General features: G+C 48.2%; 1 protein-coding gene across 1 annotated transcript in view; it reads left to right on the top strand.

The window, feature by feature from the left end:
* The first annotated feature begins 3,773 nt into the window (after nucleotides 1-3,773).
* The window catches only part of ANKRD44 (ankyrin repeat domain 44), a 132,362-nt gene continuing 115,905 nt past the window's right edge, over nucleotides 3,774-20,230 (top strand). Inside the window, exons 1-3 of the mRNA XM_023763119.1 lie at nucleotides 3,774-3,887; nucleotides 6,450-6,554; nucleotides 8,469-8,552. Of these exons, the coding sequence (XP_023618887.1) occupies nucleotides 3,774-3,887; nucleotides 6,450-6,554; nucleotides 8,469-8,552 (303 nt within the window). The remainder of the gene's footprint in view (nucleotides 3,888-6,449; nucleotides 6,555-8,468; nucleotides 8,553-20,230) is intronic.

Below are 20,230 nucleotides of genomic sequence, written 5' to 3'. Positions count from 1 at the left end.
TTTGCATTCCCGTGAATTTCTTGTTTTGGGGGGCATCAGGGGGACCCTCCACACATCTCAGGCGGGGAGACTACTTGAGGTCCCACCTTCGATGGGAGAGCGGCTTGAACAGCCTGAGCCGGAAGGTGACAGCTCCCTGGCTCCCTGCGGAGAGGTGGTGGGAGGTGACCGCCATCTCCTTTTCCAAAGAATATGTATGGAATTAAAAAAAAAAAGAAACCTACAGAAAGGAAGGAGGGGGTTAAAAGAAACCATCATGGTCTTTGGAAAGACTTGGTTGAGCAAAAAGTGGCTTCCTGGTGTTTTGAAAGAATCGGGTTCTAACAAATGTCAGACACACCCAGTTCGGAGTTTGCCTAAATCATGAATGGCTTCCTCTGACCGGGTCAGTGCAAGTATCTCATATGGCCATGCCAGCCTCCACCCTCCTGATGGAGGCCTTTATGTCTGCACACCGATTTTGTGGTTGTTTTTTTAAATTTTTTTTACATATTTTTATTAATTTAGAGAGGAAGGGAGAGGGAGGGAGAGATAGAAACATCAATGATGAGAGAGAATCACTGATTGGCTGCCTTCTGCACACCCCACACTGGGGATCCAGCCCACAACCCGGCATGTGCCCTTGACCGGAATCGAACCCGGGACCCTTCAGTCCGCAGGCCGATGCTTTATGCACTGAGCCAAACCAGCTAGGGCTTGTGGTTGTTTTTAAAGGACACTGGAATTGCCCTACTTAGCTTCCAATTTCTGAGATCCTCAAAAATTATAATTACTATTGACCATAAGAAAGTATTACTGTAGTTACAGATCATTTTCTATGATATTTTTTCTTTAGGAATACTATTTTACTTGTGCCCTTAGTAAGATAAAGGATGTACACTCTGGGCATTGATAAGAAGTCATGTTTGTACAATCCATCCTGAAACTAAGGACCACTTTCTGTATCGGAACAGACAAAACAAACTACTCTGAAGACACTTATACTTGAAAATCACCTTCTGGACGTATATCCTCCCCCCATAAAGGTCACTGGAATAGCTCATATTGATTCACATGATTAAATCACCTTTGATACCTGAACCACATGAATTCAAGTGCTATACGATACAGTTATACAAAGAATATAAGCAAAACTGAGGAAAAACCTCTACAACCATTTTTCAAAGCAGGGACTGTTGTAGAAGTATGCTGTTGTTCTTTCTGTTCTACTGCAGTCACACGGATTTAAATATTCTGGGCGAATTCACCTCTTGGTCCATTGTGCTCTGGCTTAACTGGACTTTCCTTGAAAGTCAGCTCCCGAACGCTGCTTCATTAACTTAGCTCTGTGCAGACTTGCCCTCAGACCGGTGGGAAGTAGCCGGAGCGAACAGAGATGCGGAGAGTTGGCAGCGGAGCCGGTCAATATGCGCACTTGGCAGCGCACGCCTGCCTTGTGGTGCTTTGCTTTCCTCTTGACGGACGTGGCTTATTTTTGGGTTGAAATGCTGCGGCTTAAATTCAGCGACCCAGTGACAAGGCTGACACAGCAGGGCTCCCTTCCACAGAGGCTGGGTGGGGGGGGCCGGGGGGAGATGGACGAGGGCCAGGAGCGAAAGGAAGTAACCTCCATTTCACCTGGAAACATTAGTGTCTGGGGGCAGGAGGTCTGAGCTCTATATAAAGAGGGAGGAAAGCGGCCAAGTTGCTGAGCCAAACTTGCATCCAGGAATAAAGCAACATCAAAGGACTGAAAACAGTGTCTGCTGCTTCCACTACATATATCCCTGTGAGTAGCAGTCGGGGAACTCGAAATACAGTCGACCTATGAACCAGGAGGTCAGGGTTCGATTCCTGGTCAGGGCACATGCCCGGGTTGTGGGCTCGATCCCCAGTGGGGGGCGTGCAGGGGGCAGCCGATCCCTGATTCTCTCTCATCATTGATGTTTCTTATCTCTCTCTCCCTCTCCCCTCTTCTCTGAAATCAATAAAAATATATTTTTAAAAATAAAGGGGGGCAGGAGAGTTCTTCCCTGTGAGGCCCTGGGCCATGGCCGTGTCTTCTGCAGGGTTCTCCAGCTCCTTCTCAGCCCCTCAGTGGTCGGTGCACACCGCGACGGCGTCAATGTTTGCATAAACTCTTGCTCAAGAGCTCGGTTCCTGTGTGCCCAGAGGGTTAGGTTAAATTCCTCCTGCTGGCCCAGTGCTCTCCCCACTCGGTTATTTACTCTTCTAACCTCTTCACCGGCTTTTCTCCAACAGGGAAGGTTTATTCGTCTCATTCTTCCAAATCCACTCTAACACCTGCTGACAACTCATCCCCACAGAGCTCCCTACTTAGATTGTCGCTGTTTGTTTCCTAACTTTTGGTAAGATTGTTTTATTGTGAAAGGATGTGCATCTTCCTCAAACTGGATAATTGGTCCTTAAATAACTATAGCCCATGCCTACGTGTTACTCTCATTTTGGAAAAGGTTAGATAATAAATTAATTTTTTTCATTTTCTGACCAAATATAGTTATCCTGTATAATAAAGGCTAATATGCAAAAATCGACCGAACGGCAGAACGACCGGTCACTATGACATGCACTGACCACCAGGGGGCAGACACTCAACACAGGAGCTGCCCCCTGGTGGTGAGTGCACTCCCACAGGGGGAGCACTGCTCAGCCAGAAGCTGGGCTCATGGCTGGTGAGTGCAGTGGCAGTGGCAGGAGCCTCTCCCACCTCTGTGGCAGCACTAAGGACCCCTCCGGGGATGTCCAACTGCCAGCGAACATCCCCTGAGGGTCCCGGACTGTGAGAGGGCATAGGCCGTGCTGAGGGACACCCCCCAGTGCACGAATGTCATGCACCGGGCCTCTAGTTTTTTCATAATGTTTAAAGAGTTAATGGATAGCTACAGATAGGGAGGATGTTACTGATACTTGGGATTTTATTATTTTTTCTGTTATTAATAATAATTGGAAGTAACTGGAAATGTTACAGACATTTGCTCTGCAGTGTAGTTTGTAGGAGGCATTTTCAGACATGTGGTCCTGCATTAAAAATGCTGTGAGGACGCAGTGTATTCTGTACAGCTCTTAAGGCAGCGGTTCTCAACCTGTGGGTTGCGACCCCTTTGGCCGTCGAACAACCCTTTCACAGGGGTCGCCTAAGACAGTGGTCGGCAAACTGCAGCTCGAGAGCTACATGCGGCTCTTTGGCCCCTTGAGTGTGGCTCTTCCACAAAATACCACGTGCGGGCGCGCACGTACAGTGCGATTGAAACTTCGTGGCCCATGCGCAGAAGTCGGTATTTTGTGGAAGAGCCACACTCAAGGGGCCAAAGAGCCGCATGTGGCTTGCGAGCTGCAGTTTGCCGAGCCGCAGTTTGCCGACCACTGGCCTAAGACCATCCTGCATATCATATTTACATTACGATTCATAACAGTAGCAACATGACAGTTATGAAGTAGCAACGAAAATAATTTTATGGTTGGGTCACAACATGAGGAACTGTATTTAAAGGGCCAGAAGGTTGAGAACCACTGTCTTAAGGGACACAGATTTAGATACTATGATCATCATGATCTCCCTGTGATGGAGGGACCTTCTCCCAAGTAGCGAGTGATCTATGTTCAGGAAGCACTCCATGGTGCGCTCTCGCGGATCGCACAGGGACCCACATGATAGAGCGAACAAGTTCTGCCCATTAAATTTAGTGACTTGAACAAATTTTTATTATCCTTTTGTAAAAACGCAAGCTCTGCCTCATCCAAAACCCAGTTGTGACTTAATGAGGTGTTTCGGCATGTTCAGAGAAGCCGACGGTTTCATATGGCGGGATTATTGCCGCATCAGCTATCAGCTACTACCAGCGCGCGCCCGGCCTGCTCTCATGACACACGGCACTCAGAATACTCAAGTATGGACAGATGTTTCGGAATATCGTTTCCCCCTCTTGGCTATTGGTTGAGTTCCAGCGCCCACTCCTGATTCGAATGCAAGATGTTTTCTTTGATACTTGGAGTCTTTAACGACCCAATCAACTCTGTAAAAGACGCGCAGCGTGCCAGGAATTTGGCATGTGTGGCTGGGGTGTCTTCTTGGACCTCTCGCCACTGACGGTGGATACGGATGCTCCGTGACAGCCTCTGTCACTCTGCTCACCGTCCGGAGCTGACGGATTAGTAAAGGGCACGCAGCTCTGGCAAAGGGATTGTGAAGTGCCCCGCACAAGGTTTTAGCAAAAAATCAAACTTGTGGTTTCATTAGGGGATTTGGGAGGAGGGACCCAGGGCCTGATTGCAGGTTGGCGTGGATTCTCTATACAGGGGGCCCTCTCCCCATAGAACCCACGATGGACTGTACTCCTCAACTGTTGGATGCGCCTGGCCGGCATGGCTCAGTGGTTGAGCGTCTGTGAGGTCACAGTTCGATTGCTGGGGAGGGCACATGCTTGGGTTACAGGCTTAATCTCCAGTGCGGGGCGTGCAGGAGGCAGCTGATCAATGGTTCTCCCTCATCATTGATGTTTCTAGCTCTTTCTCCCTCTCCCTTCCTCTCTGGAAAAAAAATACACACACACACACACACACACACACACACACACACACACCTGTCGGATGCACTTTTAAAAAGTGAAATTGAGGGAATGATTGGATTGGGTTTTGCAATGATGAGAATGATGCCTGGGCCCTCAGGGATCAGGAGGGACTTTTTTTTCCTTTGGGTCTGTACAGAGCGAGTGTGTTTACTTATACTAGGAACCCTATCGGGAGCTCGAGGTCTTTTATGTCTGAATACAGTGCATCCTCCAGCCACCTTGCTTTTCTTAAGGACACAACCTGAGCATTTACCAGTACTCCCATCTCCCAGGTGACAGATTACCGTCTTGCTCCCCCTAGTGGAATTGTGACTCTGCTGCAATATTTGAGAGTACTGTGTCAGTACGTGCTTGATTCAGCATCTTACTTGTGGGAATCTGGTATCGTCTCAATTTGTTCTCAAAGACTGAGGTTAAAATCGAGAAGCGTTGCATTGTATGGGCTGATGGGTGTGCCTAGAGACACTGGTATTTTACGGATGCATTTTCAGTTTCTAGTGGTAGCAAGGCTAGCCATGTCCTTTATAGTGGCGCCAACTTCCAGGGACACCTCTGCCCTGCACTTCTCCGTCGGAGAGGGGTCAGATGTCACCAGCCGTGCAAACAGTCACCTCCAGGAGCCGGCTGCCACTGCCGGCAAAGAGGGTCGTGCGGCTAGTGGGTGAGGTTGAAACAGGACAGGGCCCGTCTGAGTGCTGACGCCCACCTGCGCCATCGGTGAGGCAGGCACAGGGGGTATTCCTGTGCCTCTGGGTCTGCCCGAGGGGCTGTGCCACTATCCATAGCACCTGGCTCATTGTCAGTTCAAGGCAGTTCTAATAGAAGCTGAAATTCCCACAGACCTCTCTTAAGAGTTTACATTTCTTTTTTTAAAAATTGAATTTATTGGGGTGGTAGTGGTTAATAAAGCTACACAGCTTTCAGGCATACAGTTCTGCAGTACATCACCTGTCTGTTACATTTCTTTAGGGAATGATAACCTGAGGTTTCATGGCATCAGAATCTCCCTTTGTCCCCTGCCACTATTTGCTTTTCATAACCTTGACCCTTGTTATGAATTGGTGTCCGTCAGCTTTGGACCGGCTGCACCCAAAGCACTCCTGTTTTGTGGACGCTGGTGTCGCATGTTGAAACGTCAAAAAGAAAAGCCCGCCTGTGCCCAGCTTAGGATCCTACTCTTTTTCAGGGAAGGCTTTGCCTCTAAGCCTTATTCAGGTCAAGGCGAAAGCTCCAAGGATACAGTGGTTTCCAATCAGTGATCAGTACAGTCTAAGTACTTTAAACTCACGAGCAAGGACGCTGTAATTAGAATAGTTCCCCTTCCTTAAAATTATGTAATTGAGACAGTATTTAGATCTATCTTTCCCCAAATATTTATTCCCAGAGTAATGGGTTATACTTAGGGAAAAAGAAGACAGCAGGATCGGATTAAAATCCCAGCCAGTGAGAATGCCAGTGTGCTTGCTGGGCATGTTGTATGTGGGATGTGTAGAGAGAAAGAAACACCCCTATGTCTATTTTTAAAAAATACATTTTTATTGATTTCAGAGAGGAAGGGAGAGGGAGAGAGATAGAAACATCAATGATGAGAGAGTCATGGATCGGCTGCCTCCTGCACTCCCCCTACTGGGGATCAAGCCCACAACCCGGGCATGTGCCCTGACCGGGAACCAAACCGTGACCTCCTGGTTCATAGGTTGATGCTCAACCACTGAGCCATGCAGGCTGGGCTCATTATGTCTTAAAAAAAAAATACTAACTTGCTCAAGAGTCACAGTAATTTAGTTCAAGAACTGCATCCATGCAAACACGCAGCTTCCGCTCAGGCAGAGCGCGTGCCGGTGAAGCTCTGGTCTGGAGCCCGGTGACGCCTGGATTCAGGGCTGTGAGGACGAGGATGTGGCAGTGGCCACTCGGCCAGCTGGGGCGAGAGGTGCCGTCTGGCAGGACAATGGAGAACAGGCACTTTCCTATCCCGAGGGCAGGGTAAGGGGTTTGTCTGTGAATCGACATCTACCCCGTGTACACACACACGCGTGGAGATGCCCGTGCAAACGCAGGCGTGTCCGTGTGGGCGTATCTCTGCATGCGTGCATGTGACTGCAGTGTGGGAGAGTTCCAACAGTAGCTCGGCTTCCCCTTCCCAGTGGATGCTGGGAGTTCTATGCACTGACAGCCCCTCCACAGCCTGGGTGTGGACAGGTGTGCACCCCACCCTCTGCTGGGATTCTGGGCATTGGGGGTGCGCTGCGAGGCAGGCCCAGGGCGGTGCCGAGGGCGTGGGGAAGCTGCCCGCACCCGCCCTGCTGGAGGGCTGAGCTCGCCTCCTGCCTGGCAGCCTTGTCGGGTGGCTCTCCTGGAACATTCCAGCGTGGCCGGAACCCTGGTCTTTCCTGAGAAGCGCGAGGACTGAGTGCCATAGTGTCGTGCGCGTTCCCCCCACTGGCGAGGGACGAGAGAGGCTTTCTTACCCGGCTGCTTCCTCAGGTGAAGCCCCGAGGTGCCTCACGCCGGGATGGGCTTGTCCCTCCGCATCTGAACTTCTCAACTGTTGACTCCACATCAAGATCCTTGGGGCTCTGCCTCTGCTTGTCATCGTGGTTACTGGGCGTGGAGATTCGTTTTCTCTTGGGGCTCACAGAGGCGGGGAAGTGCACGTGAGCATTTGGCCAGGAGCACAGCAGGTAGAGGGTTATGAAACAGATGAATGAGATTCAGGATTTTTGTTGAGCTCAGTGGGTGTGGCTCAGAGGTCACGGTTCGATTCCCGGTCAGGCACATGCCTGAGTTGTACGCTTGATCCCTAGTAGGAGGTGTGCAGGAGGCAGCCGGTCAATGATTCTCATCATTGACGTTTCTATCTCTCTCTCCCTCTCCCTTCCTCTCTGAAATCAATAAAAAAAAATAATAAAATAAAAAATAAAACATGTTGTTTGTGTAGGGTTATATGGCTATAGAGGGTTTTCCCACATGTTATCTCATTTCTTCCTGGTAACAGTCCTGCGAGGGGCTGGGCTGCAGAGAGCGTGCGCCCCCCGGTTGCGCTGGGGAAGGAGCTGCAGGCGTGGAGCTGGCTTTGCCCAGGATTCTCACTCCTTGGCCAGGCCCAGCGCCAGCCCAGAGCCCTGTTTGCAAGCTCATGCTCATGAAGGCGCTTCCTGACGCTTTTCTGGGCCCTTCTCCTCACCTACCTGCGCCCAGCAGAGCTGGTTTCGCTTCCGGCTGTGTCTCCATCACACTTGATAGACCCACTATGCGTGGAGTCTTGCTTGATGTAGGCGAGGCCAATAGGAAGCCCTGAGTATCGCCCCCTCTTTCTGCTCCTCACCCGCCTTGATCCCATGCCCTTTGGGGAGGCAGTGGGTGTGATCAAGACTAAAATACTCAGGCTTGTTGGTCACGCGATGGGAAGTGTTCGGGAATGATGCCCAAGGTTTCCCAACGTTGACACGGAAGCGCGCAGGAGGCCAGCAGCTTGGCCACTAGCGTCCTGTGGGGATGGGTTGTTTGAGGATGGGGTGCCGGGGACATCATCTAATGAGAGGTGGGGGCGGCGGGTTACAGGAGTCCGTTTGCACAAAATCACAGATTTAGTCCTTTCCGTGATGGGGAAGTTAAGGGCCTGTCAAGGACCATTTCAACTGTGGGTGATTTTCATGTCACACCAGTAGCCCCAGGTCAGATGTGACTGTGTCACGGCCTCCACATCGTGTTATATTTATTTCTTTATGCAACTGTCTCCCCTCTAGACTTCCAGGGAGGGAGGCCTGGGCCCGATCTGTCTTTGCCAGCTGATCGTGTTGGATTCACTTTGGGGAACACCTTTTCTAGCCTCCCGCCTCTGCATGCAATCGAATGTATTCAGTCAGAGTTGTGATTCAGACTCTCCTGCCTTTGCAGCCGCCACTGGTCCAGGCCATCTTCAGCGGCGACCCGGAGGAGATCCGCATGCTCATCCACAAGACGGAAGACGTGAATGCTCTGGTAGGCAACACTGGGCTCCTGCCCGGGCCCCTCACCTTCCCCGTACCGTGGCCTCCTTGGTAGCTGGCGAAAGCTCAGGACTGCTTCTCAGAAATCTGTTTTTAAATCCATAAAGTGAAATGTCTAGGGTTAGAAAGGAAATCAATGACACTGAAGTACAGTTATCAAAACATAAAAAATCGGATTTGTGATAGACTAGATGTGCTTCTCTAGCAACACATTTAAGTAGCAAGAGGCAGCAGAAGGTCCAGTAGTGACCATAATTCAAGAATAGCGACGAGCATGATCTGCGCTGTGTTGAAAGTGCTCTGATGTGGGGTGAACGTACCTGGGGTTTCTGCTGGGGGCCCAGCCACTGTTACTGCTGATGCTGAGGTTTGCCGCCTACGTTCATCATGGAAGTTCGTGAAGCCCTGGCCGGTGTTGCTCAGTGGTTAAAGTGTTGGCCCTTGCACCAAAGGGTCTCAGGTTTGATTCCTGGTCAGGGGCACATACCTGGGTTGCAGATTTGATCCCAGATCCTGGTAGTGGCAGGTACAGGAGGCAGCCAATCCATGTGTCTCTCTCACATCGATGTTTCTCTCTCTCTCTCTCTCTCTCTGTCTCTCTCTCTCTCTCTCTCTCTCTCCCTCCCTCCCTCCCTCCCTCCCTCCCTCCCTCCCTCCCTCCCTTCCTTCCTCCCTCCCTCCCTCCTTCCCTCCCTCCCTCCCCTCCTCCCTCCTTTCCACTGTCTCTAAAAATCAATGGGAAAATATCCTCGGGTGAATCCAAAGATGTGATATTTTTATATCTGGAACCCATGCCCTACAGCAGGGGCTGACCAACTGTGGTCTGTCACTGGTGTTTGTACAGACTACTGACAAACGATAGCTTTTATTTTTGAAATGGCTGAAAAAATGAAAAGAGTAATGTTTAGTGACATGAAAATTATACGAAGCCCAGAGTCTATAAATAACGTCTTGTGGGACACAGCCATGCCCGCGTTTGCTCTGCAGCGAAGAGCTGAGTAATTGTGATGGGGACTGTGTGTGGCCCCAGTAGCCCAACTCTGTACAGTCTGGCCCTTTCGAGGGAGTGGTTGCTGACCTCTGCCCTGCAGTGTGCATGAGCCCGGGATCACGGATGAACTAGGCATGCTGTGTGTGCCTGACATCATGTGTCATGTACGTGTGCACCTGTGGGCATTTGTATTTTTCTGTGAAAGGGTCAAGACATTGCACCAAATTAGTAAAAGGGTCTATGGTTCCTAAAAGATGAAGAACATTGTATTGGGAAGATCTCAAAGCCAATGAACCTGCGATGAAGAAAGAGTTAGTCAATCATTTACCCTTTGAATCGTTGCCGAGACCTGGGTGGAACAAGCAGTGACATGCAATACGTGCTGCTAATTCTCTTAAGGTAACTCTGTTACCTAAGTGCCCGGTCCCTCGGGGAGGGAGCTCTCTCTGAAGTCTCTGGTGTTGAGTAGAAGCAGCAGAAAGAGGGGAGCCCATCTGCCCCGCGAGGGGAGCTCTGCCCAGGGTGTGAACTGTCTGAGGGTGTATCCCTGCCCGATCGATCAATCGATCGATCGATCGGCTGAATGCTTCATTCAGAAGGTGGGCCGTGGGGTGCGGCCTCGCTCTGGCCGTGCAGGTCGCTGTGGCTTTTTGAAAGAGCTTCCGGCAGCTTCTCCCCTGACAATAATGGGGCAGTGCTTTGTGGCATTTCTGCAAAGTCAGCACAGACGAGGCCAGGGCCAGAGTGCCCGGGAAGGCAGTTGGGCATCTGCCCAAGACCTGCGGGGCGGGACTCATGTTTCTGAGGGTCAAGGCAAGCCATGCCCTGACATCACCGGAATCTGCCCGCGTGCTTTGTGGCTGCAGCCCAAGCCAGGGCGAGCCAGAGGCAAGGTTCCTATCTTCCTGATGGTCATGAGCCGATGGGTCAGGAGAAGGATCGTCCTGGCCTCTGAATGGCCTCTGTCTCCTTAGGAGAGTGACGGTCGCTGGTTGGTAAAGGTTAGGAGAGCTTCGTTTTAGCTGTAACTTAATTCTACTGGATTAGTCAGATGGGTTAGCTGTTGTAACACACAGACTCTCAAATAGGAGAGAAGGTGGTTTCTCTTATGAACACGTTAGAGAGGTGGCTCTTTTCCAGGAGGGGCTCCAGGTGTCAACCTGTGGCTTCCAATGTCGCCCGAGGGGTTCGGCTCCAGCCCAGCCAGAGGGGAAGAGCATGGAAGCAAAGCCTGGAAGGGCTTTATGGATCAGCTCGGAAGTGGTACAGTCACTTCCACTCCCCTCCCCTCCACCAGAGCTCAGGCACAGCCGCACCTAACTGCACGGGGTGGGGGGAGGGGGGGACGGGGAGGGTGATGAGCGTAGCCGTGTCCCCAGTCTGAGCAAATGGACTCTGGTGAATAGTTAGCAACCTTGGCCACACCAATCCTGGGTCTTACGGAATTCTAGGGAATTCGAGCGATCACCACTTTTCTGCGCAGTGTGTTCTTTCTTTGTTTATTTTTAACGGATGTTTTTATTGATTTCAAGAGAGAGAAAAGGAGAAGGGGAGAGAGATCGGGTATCAAAGCAGCAACCCAGGTATGTGCCCCGACCGGGAATAGAACCCGCAGCCTTTTTTGGTGTATGGGACCATGCTCTAACTGACTGAGCCACCTGGCCAGGACGACTGGAAAGATTTTAGAAGCTTCAACAGGCGAGCCAAATTGAGCTCAAGAGAGAAGAACATCTGAATTAAAAACGAATGCAGAGATTCTGCAAACCAAAACTTTAACGCAGTCATGGCATGTTGGGGTTTGTGCTTTGACAGCATGACATCAACAGACAGTTTTCTGTGCTACGTGGGGACGGGGCAGCGGCACTTTGGCGCCTGTCACGGGCGAGTGGTGAGGATGGAGGTGGTGTCCGTGCCATGTGAGGAGTGCTTGGAGGACCGCGTGATGTTTTAAACTTGGAAGGGACAGGAGAGTGTTCCCAGGTAGTTCAAACACTGTCAGGTCCAAGTGGAACTAAGCTTAATCATTATGTCACGTGGTTGTAAGCTACAGAAAATAAGATTTCAGCTCAAAATATGAAAAATAACTTAGCAGACAGAGCTGTCTGAAGAAGTAATGAGTTGCCTTGACAAGTAATGAGCTCCCTGGGAGACCACTAGACGGGGTTCTCACGGTGCTAATAACAGTACATGTGGCCCCACTGTCCTAACTCGTGCCCTTGGCCAGCATCGCTGATGAGTCATGACTTTTTTTCTTTGACTCGTAAAGACCAAGGTTTCTCCTAGCCCATCACCAGCCAGAGGGGAAGAGCATGGAGTTGGCCTGTAAATGGAAATGTTTTTTCCATGCCTGGCCTACGTGATGTTTAAAGTCTGTTACACTCTGAGAGACTACAATTCCAAGATTTGTAGGTCCCGTGTGATAGCAAACCCGTGATGTTACTTGTTTTTTAAAGTATCGCTAACAGATATGAATGCACACACACACACATGCACACCACCATTATCATACCAAGTAAAACGAACAATAATCCCTTAATGTTAGCTAATACCCAGTGTATATTCAACTTTATTTTGTTCAAATAGCCTCAAAAATGTCTTTTTACACTTGGGTTGTCCCCAAGTTACCCCCATCTGTTTTGTCAAGCTGTTAATGTGTGTTATATGACCACAGGATTTGGCATTTCGCTCACACTCCCCAGTTCCAGGATGGGAAGGGATGCTATGTGAATACAATAGAATAAATCTTGAGGTGAAAGCTAAGCTTATGTTGGCAAAGAACTTATAGAGGAAAAAAAAACACATTAAAGCTGCATTTTGGATGCCGGGCATTGATTAGGTGATAGTGGCCTCTGAGGTTCCAAGTGAGAAAAAAGAAGCCATATCAACATTGTCTGATGAGGGCACTCTAAAAAACACAAGACAACTTATCCCCAGTGAGCTCGCAATCTGTTCCTGTGTGTCTGTGTCTCAAAATGGTCAGACCATAAGTCTAGTCAGTATCCATCTCCACAAAGAGTTATACATTTTTTTCTTGCGATGAGAACTTTCAAATATGTAATACAGTATTATTAACTCTAGTCGCCATGCTGTATATGACATCCTCATGACTTATTTATAACTAGAAATGTGCACTATTTCTTTTAAAAATAGAATATTTTATTTTTTCCATCACCATTTATCGCCTCTGTGCCCTCTTCCATCTCCCCCCTCCCCCAATCACCACACTGCTGTTCATGCCCCTGAGTTCTGTCTTTTTTTTTCTTTTTTGCTTAATCCCTCCTACCGAGTAAAAATGGAATATATTTTTTGATCCACCCAGAAGGGTGCAGTATGACTTTTCCAAAAGAACTTGAAGGGATACATTTAATATCTTCTCTGAATTTTTCGCAGCTTCATTCTGCCATGTCAACTCCCTGAACCTTAGAAATACAAACTCCATAGCACAGCCTTGGAAACCTCCAGCTGTTTTGTGTATTTCCCCTCACCTGTGTATATTTTACTTTTTTTTCCCCCTTTTTTTTTTCAATAAAGTATTTGGTAGGGGAATAAAGACCAGGATGTTTTGTGAGCTTAGGGACCTGGCGCCTCTACACTAGACGGACATGCGGAGGCCACTCACCAAAGGAAAAACGAAAAAGTTTCAAAACATGTAAGACAAGGTGCTCAGTCTCAACCTCATCTGAAATGGAAGATTCATATCAGACAGCCACACAGTGTCATTCTTTACCTGTCGGGTCAGCAAAGATGAGAATAACATCTCCAGGAGGGTGTAGATGCAGGGGTACTCTGGTCCCTTTCTGGGGAGAGTGTCATTTGGACTCCCCTCTGGAGGGCGGTTTGGCAGACTCTATCAACATTTAACTGTGTCCACCCTTTCACACAGCAACGTGACTCCCGGGATTTTCCCTAAGGGAAATCATCAGACATCTGTATCTATATCTACATGTATATCTACATGTATATCTACATGTATATCTACATGTATATCTACATGTATATCTATATCTATATCATCTATATCTATACCTATATCTCTACTAGTATATCTATATCTATATCTATATCTATATCTATATCTATTTATATCTATATATTTGTATCTATATCATCTATATCTATACCTATGCCTAGTATTTGTTGGGATATGGTTCCTGATAATATGTGTGTTCCCTCCAGCTCCCAGAGGTCCTGTCTAGCTCCCAGAGGTCCTGTCTTTCAAGGTCAGTGCGTCACATTGACTTACACCTCGTGTCCTCACTGCTTTGTGTAGATGCCGTGCTGGATTGGCTCCTCCTCTTCTGCCCCCTCCTCTTCTGCCCCCTCCCTTCCAAAGCAGAACATCGTCTCGGACAAGACATGTCTCGGACAAGACATGTATTGGATTTGGGAAGCCAGGATAGGTATATAAATACAGGTGGATAATGAAGCGAGCAGGCATAGCCGGACGGCGAGGCAGCATTGCCCGTTCCCGGCTGTTTCTCAGGGGCCCCCAGTCTACAGGACCCCTAAGGAAAGAGCATCTGCAGCCACGGGCTCGAAAGATTCCATCGGGAGAAATCCCGAGCCATCGATGTCTTTCCTCCTGATCTGTCAGGAATGGGTGGTAGTGGACTTCAAAAAAATCCTCTGGTTTTATCATGAAAAATTTTAAACAGAATAACTGTGAGCCTGCCGCGGAGATGGAACACGTGTTAACACTTTGCCATATTTACTTTAAAAAGAAACACAAAAGAAAATGTTATAGATGTAGAGCTTTGCCCAGTATAAACACATGGCCCTTGTGTCACTCATGTCTTTGCATGAATACCACCTCATCAGGGACGCCTTCCCTGATGTTCCGTGTGAAACAGCCCCACACTGACCTCTAAGCTTCTCCTGCTGGCACTCCTCAGCACCCAGCGTTCAGTGTGTGTGTGTCTTCTGTCTGCCTCCCTCCACCAGCGCGTCAGCTGGTGAGAGAGGACGTGACTTGTTCCCACCGCATCACCCCCGTCCCCAGTGGCGCCGGACAAACTGGGGACAAGGGACAGAGCTGAAGCCATAGGCTTTCTGGCCCGTCACCTCCCCCAGAGGGAACCACTGTGCGAGGTGTGTCTTTAAATACTCTCATTTTATTTGTTAAAAACATATTTTTATTGATTTCAGAGAGGGAGTGAGAGGGAGAGAAAGATAGAAACAGCAATGATGGGCTGCCTCCTGCACTGGGGATCGAGACCACAACTTGGGCATATGCCCTGACTGGGAATCAAACTGTGACCTCCTGGTTCATAGGTCAACACTCGACCACTGAGCCATGCTAGCCAGGCTAAATACTCTAATTTTATTTATACCCTAAAATTTATATGTGTGCATTGTGAACTTATATACCAGAATAATAGATGGTGTTGTGTATCTTTAAAAACATCACATAAGCCCTAACCAGTTTGGCTCAGTGGATAGAGCGTCGGCCTGCGGACTGAAGGGTCCCGGGTTTGATTCCGGTCAAGGGCATGTACCTTGGTTGGGGGCACATCCCCAGTAGGGGGTGTGCAGGAGGCAGCTGATCAATGTTTCTCTCTCATTGATGTTTCTAACTCTCTATCCCTCTCCCTTCCTCTCTGTAAAAAATCAATAAAATATATTTAACAAAACAAAACATCACATAAGTAAACTGTTTGTGTCCCCGTTAACTTGCTTTTACTCACTCAGCATTATGGGTTTGAGACTTTCCTGTGTGGCTACATGAACATTGACTTCACATAGTTCATATTCCTACAATATTCCTCTAGGCGCTGATCACAGTGGGTCTGTTTTCCGTCAGAGGCTTATAATAACGGCTGCAACACCTTCCTTTTCATGGGCTCTCTGAGTCTGACCTACGGCAACAGTGGTACCAATCCTAGAAATGGGTTAGGAAAGTGGTGAAGATGGTAAATTTTATGTTAGCTGTGCTTTTCCAGAATTAAAAAATTAAAAAGCTTATCCAATTGTAGACTTTGAAAAAAGTAAGATTGGGAACAAAATCAGAACGTTGAGTAAGGATTGCATTGTCTGTAAAAATAAACTCATGGTAAATGATATTTTTAGAGAGTGAATTTCACTCAACACCATTGAATACATTTATTTATAAAATTCTTGTTTTTTCAAGGAATTGTGATTTTGTTCTTGGTACCTTAGAAAATAGAATTCCCTCAGAGAAGACATACAGGTGGCCAACAGGTACAGGAAAGGGGCTGAACATCCCAGATCACCAGGGAAACGCATCAAAACCACTGTGCAATATCACCGCACACCTGGTGGGACGGCTCTCATCTAAAAGACAGGAGATAACAAGTGTGGGTGCGGATGTGGAGAAAAGGGAACCCTTTGCACTGTTTATGGGAATGTAAATCGGTGCAGTCACTATGGAAAACAGTATGGAACTTCCTCAAAAAATAAAAATAGGACTACCCCATGATTCAGCAATCCCCCCTGTGAGTATTTATCTGAAGAAAGCAAAGACACTAACTCCGAAAGATGGAAGCACCCAGGTTTATGACAGCATTTCACAGCAGCCGAGTATGACAAGCCAGGGGTCCCGGGGGTATGACCGGTGAAGGGAATGTGCTACGTGCATACAGTGGGATGTTCTCCAGCCTTAAAGAAGGGAACCCTGCTGCTTGTGACAACATGGATGGATCTAGAGGATATCATGCTAAGGAACATAAGTCAGACAGAGAAAGACAATTCCACACGCTATCACATATGTGGAATCCAAATTAAAAGGTAAATACGTGAGGTGTTAGCTCAGTGGGGGAATCTTTTCACAATGTATACATATATCAAATCATGTTGTATACTTTAAGTGTCTTACCATTTTATTTGTCAATTATACCTTAATAAAACTGGCGGGGGGGGGGGAGGATAGAATTCCCTCAAGAGATAAATCATAATCCCCAGTATACAAGTCAATCCATATCATGAAACCTTTAATGCCCATTTCTCTTAAAGGAGGAAAAACTGGACAACAAATATGTTGCGTTGCCCTAAAGTAATATTCAAAATTCTTGGCTTTTGGCAAGATCTTAAATGTCAGAGAAGTCTGATTTTATTATGATAATTTGACTTCAGGCAGGTACAGAATGGGAACACATGCAAATACCTTCATTCTGAGCTTCCTATTAAAAGAATACTTGTTAGAGGACAAAGTTTTATTTATACAGCATTTGGTAGATTTTGTAGATATAATTTAAAAAGTTAAGGAAGGTTTTACCACCCATAATATTTTTTTTAAAAAAATGTTTTTATTGATTTTAGAGAGATGGGAAGGGAGAGGGATAGAGATAGAAACATCGATGAGAGAGACACATCGATTGGCTGCCTCCTGCACGCCCCACCCTGAGGATCGAGCCCGCAACCAAGGCATGTGCCCTGACCAGGAATCGAACTGGACGTCTTGATTCATGGGTCGACGCTCAACCATTGAGCCATACCGGCTGGGCTTACCACCCATAATTTTGAAGAATGACTCAATAGTCCTTGGCTAAATGTGAAACTGCTCTGGAAAGATCCCATGATTGACCCTGTTTTGCATTTTGCTCATGTAAATCCATCGGGGCTGTACAATGAACATCTTGTTTCTAGTGACACAGTCAGACTTTATTTAGCTGTTTAGCAATTTCAAAACAGGTCGTGTTACGCATGTCCTAACTTTAATTGGTGTATTTCCTCAAGCCCTATTAAACTTGAATATTGAAAGACCATATTTAAAACACATGTGGCAGTTAAATGAACTATCGAACCACTGCTGTTTCACTTCTTCTATTCAATCAACAGACACATATTGAGCTTCTACCGAGTTCCTGGCACTGGGCCACGGGCTGGGGCGATACGCTGAATAGGACAGGGTCCCTGACTTCCTGAATCATTGATCAGGTGGCTGAGACAGATATCTAATCACATCATCAAAGGAAATGGTCAGTGCTACAACAGAAATGTCAGTCCTTGCACACTCCTGGAGTGGCCAGGACCCTTAAAGCAACAGTGTCAGGAAGTGCATGGGTGGGTGTGGGGTGGGGATGGTGGGAGGGTTTAAGCCAAACCACTGTCCTTATCCCCTCCTTCTCCAAGCCTCTACTACCACCACTGTTGTTACTAATGGTAGAGTTAATAATGGGGCAATTGATGTTTTCTTAATCTTATATAAAGCATGACTAAAAAGATCTTTAGAAACTTTTAATTTTATAAACTTTTATCTTTATAAACTTTTATCTTTTTAGAACAGTTTTAGGTTCCCAGCAAAACTGAAAGGAAGAGACTTCCCATATACTCCCTATAGCCCACAGGCATAGCCTCACCATTGTCCACATACCCCTCAAAGTGGTACATTTGTTACAGTCCATGAACCTACCCTGACTCATCATTTTTAAAAAATATATTTTTATTGATTTCAGAGAGGAAGCGGGGGGGAGAGAGAGATAGAAACATCAATGACGAGAGAGAACCATTGACTGCTGCCTCTTGCACGTACCACACTGGGGATCGAGCCCGCAACCCGGGCATGTGCCCTTGACTGGAACTGAACCCCGGAACCTTCGGTCCACAGGCCGACGCTCTATCCACTGAGCCAAACCTGCGAGGGCCTGACCTATCATTTTGATCCAGAATTCATAGTTTATATAAGGATTAACTCTTGGTGTTGTACATTCTTTGGGTTTTGACAAAAGTACAATGACATGTATCCATCATTATAGTATCAAACAGAATAGTCTCACTGCCCTGAAAACCCTCTGTGCTCGCCTATTCGTCTCTCCCTCTCCCGTGTCATTGACTTTGATATGTAACTAAGTAAGAACAGCTAGACTGCCATGCCACAGCTGGCCCACTCGCACGCTGAGCCACCGCTGACTGCGCTCTCTCCTTTGGTCCTGTGTGCGAGCTCCAGTGTTTAGCACAAATGCCCAAAGAGTACGTCAGGGTCCGTGGCATTAAATTCTTCAGTTTCAAAACCAATGAATGTGGCGGATGTGCTCACGACCAACTTGTAGATCGCCACCCTCCCTCTCCCATCACGCTTGACCACCTCATCGTTACAGAGGGGCTGGAGGCCCCGAACAGAACCGCTCTGTACCCCGAGGGTTGGGGGTCGTCTATGCTGCAGATGGCAGATTACAGTACAAACAGACCTATTCACCCTTATTAAAAAAATACTTTAGAGTAGAAGGGAGAGGGCGAGAGAGATAGAAACATCAATGATGAGAGAGAATCATTGATGGGCTGCCTCCTGCACGCCCCCTACTGGGGATGGAGCCCGCAACCTGGGCAAGTGCCCTGACCGAGAATAGAACTGTGACCTCCTGGTTCATGGGTCGAGGCTCAGCCACTGAGCCACACAGGCTGGGCTGCTTTTAGAGAAGCAGATGTTTTCTGTGTTCACCTGAGCTTGTAAAATTTCATTAGGAGGCGGATCCTTAGCCCTGATCAAGTAAACGCTGGCTGGGTGGCATGCGCATTTTATCGTCCCGTTCCCAAGCTGGCTCAGCCTTCTCCGGGTTGCTGGGTCAGCCAGGCCCAGAGAGTTTTCAGTCACCTGCGCAGTGTTGACTCCTCCCCTCGTTTGCCTGGGGGAGAAAACCAGGCTCTCCAGCCCCAGGCACGAAGCAGGGTCTGGGGTGCTCCTTAGAGGACGGTTCTCTCACACCCGAGGCAGGGATCTCATTGCTGCTTCCGAACAGGACAGGAGACTACACCCGCTTCTCTCTCCAGTTCCACCTGGACTTGCTGCCATGTTCTCTCCTTCCAGGTCTGCCCTGATCAACACTTGCAGGTTTGACAAAGGCCAGAGTTCTTTTTACGGACATTAAGACAATACAGAGTGCCTACTGTGAAGTTTTATCTTCAAATCTAGGCAAGAGCAAAGGAGATGAAGATGCACGAAGCTCACAGCAGCGACCGCCAGGGACTTAGATGCAGTGGAGGGGGATGGTGCGAGAAAGGTTTTCTCCGGGAAGGCCTACGCTAGGACATTTTCCAAAGTGTGTTTCTCAGAGTCCAGAACAAGTCTGGCAGGAGTTTAGGAGAGGAACGAAGAGGTTTTGTGGCTAACTAAAATTGGGAAGTAGTCCTGCCAATTTCCCTGTGTTTTAATGATCTACAGTGCATATCGCCATATTCATGGTTCTGAGAATTCCTGCCTTAAGAAAATGGGCTCAACGTCTTTGAACACAGTGTCTTCCAAAGCCATTTGGCTTTGAGTCTGACCTTCGTTAAAATTTATGTTAACCTAGTACCTAGTACTGTCCCTCAACACCAGCGGAATGCGCTCACACGTTGGGACGCTGTGTAGAACGCGAGTCTCTAGAATAGTCTGTGGCAGTCGTTCTAGAATCTGCATGTGCATCCCCTCCTGGAGGTGGTCACAGGACAAGTTGCTGGGCCTCACCCCCAGTTCCTGTTTTGGGAGGTGGGGCCTGAGAACATGCGTTTCTCCATGTCCCAGGCGCCGCTGCTGCAGGCCGGGGACCACACTTGGAGAACTACTAGCCATGGTCAAACTGGAAGGAAATGGAAGTTCGGGGGGTCGGGAGGGGGGAGGAGTGGTGTGACAGGTGTGTAACAGCAGTGGGCACAGGCCTGGGCTTTGCCTGCAGGAGCTTCCAGTGTCATGAAAGACGGCATTAGGCAGTGAAGGGATGGGTCAGTAGGCGCACGTGCGTGGAGAA

The sequence above is a fragment of the Myotis lucifugus genome, unplaced genomic scaffold, assembly GCF_000147115.1.
Source record: "Myotis lucifugus unplaced genomic scaffold, Myoluc2.0 scaffold_3, whole genome shotgun sequence".
Taxonomy (NCBI): domain Eukaryota; kingdom Metazoa; phylum Chordata; class Mammalia; order Chiroptera; family Vespertilionidae; genus Myotis; species Myotis lucifugus.
Note: the sequence above shows the minus strand (reverse complement) of the source record. Positions and strands in the feature narration are given on the sequence as shown.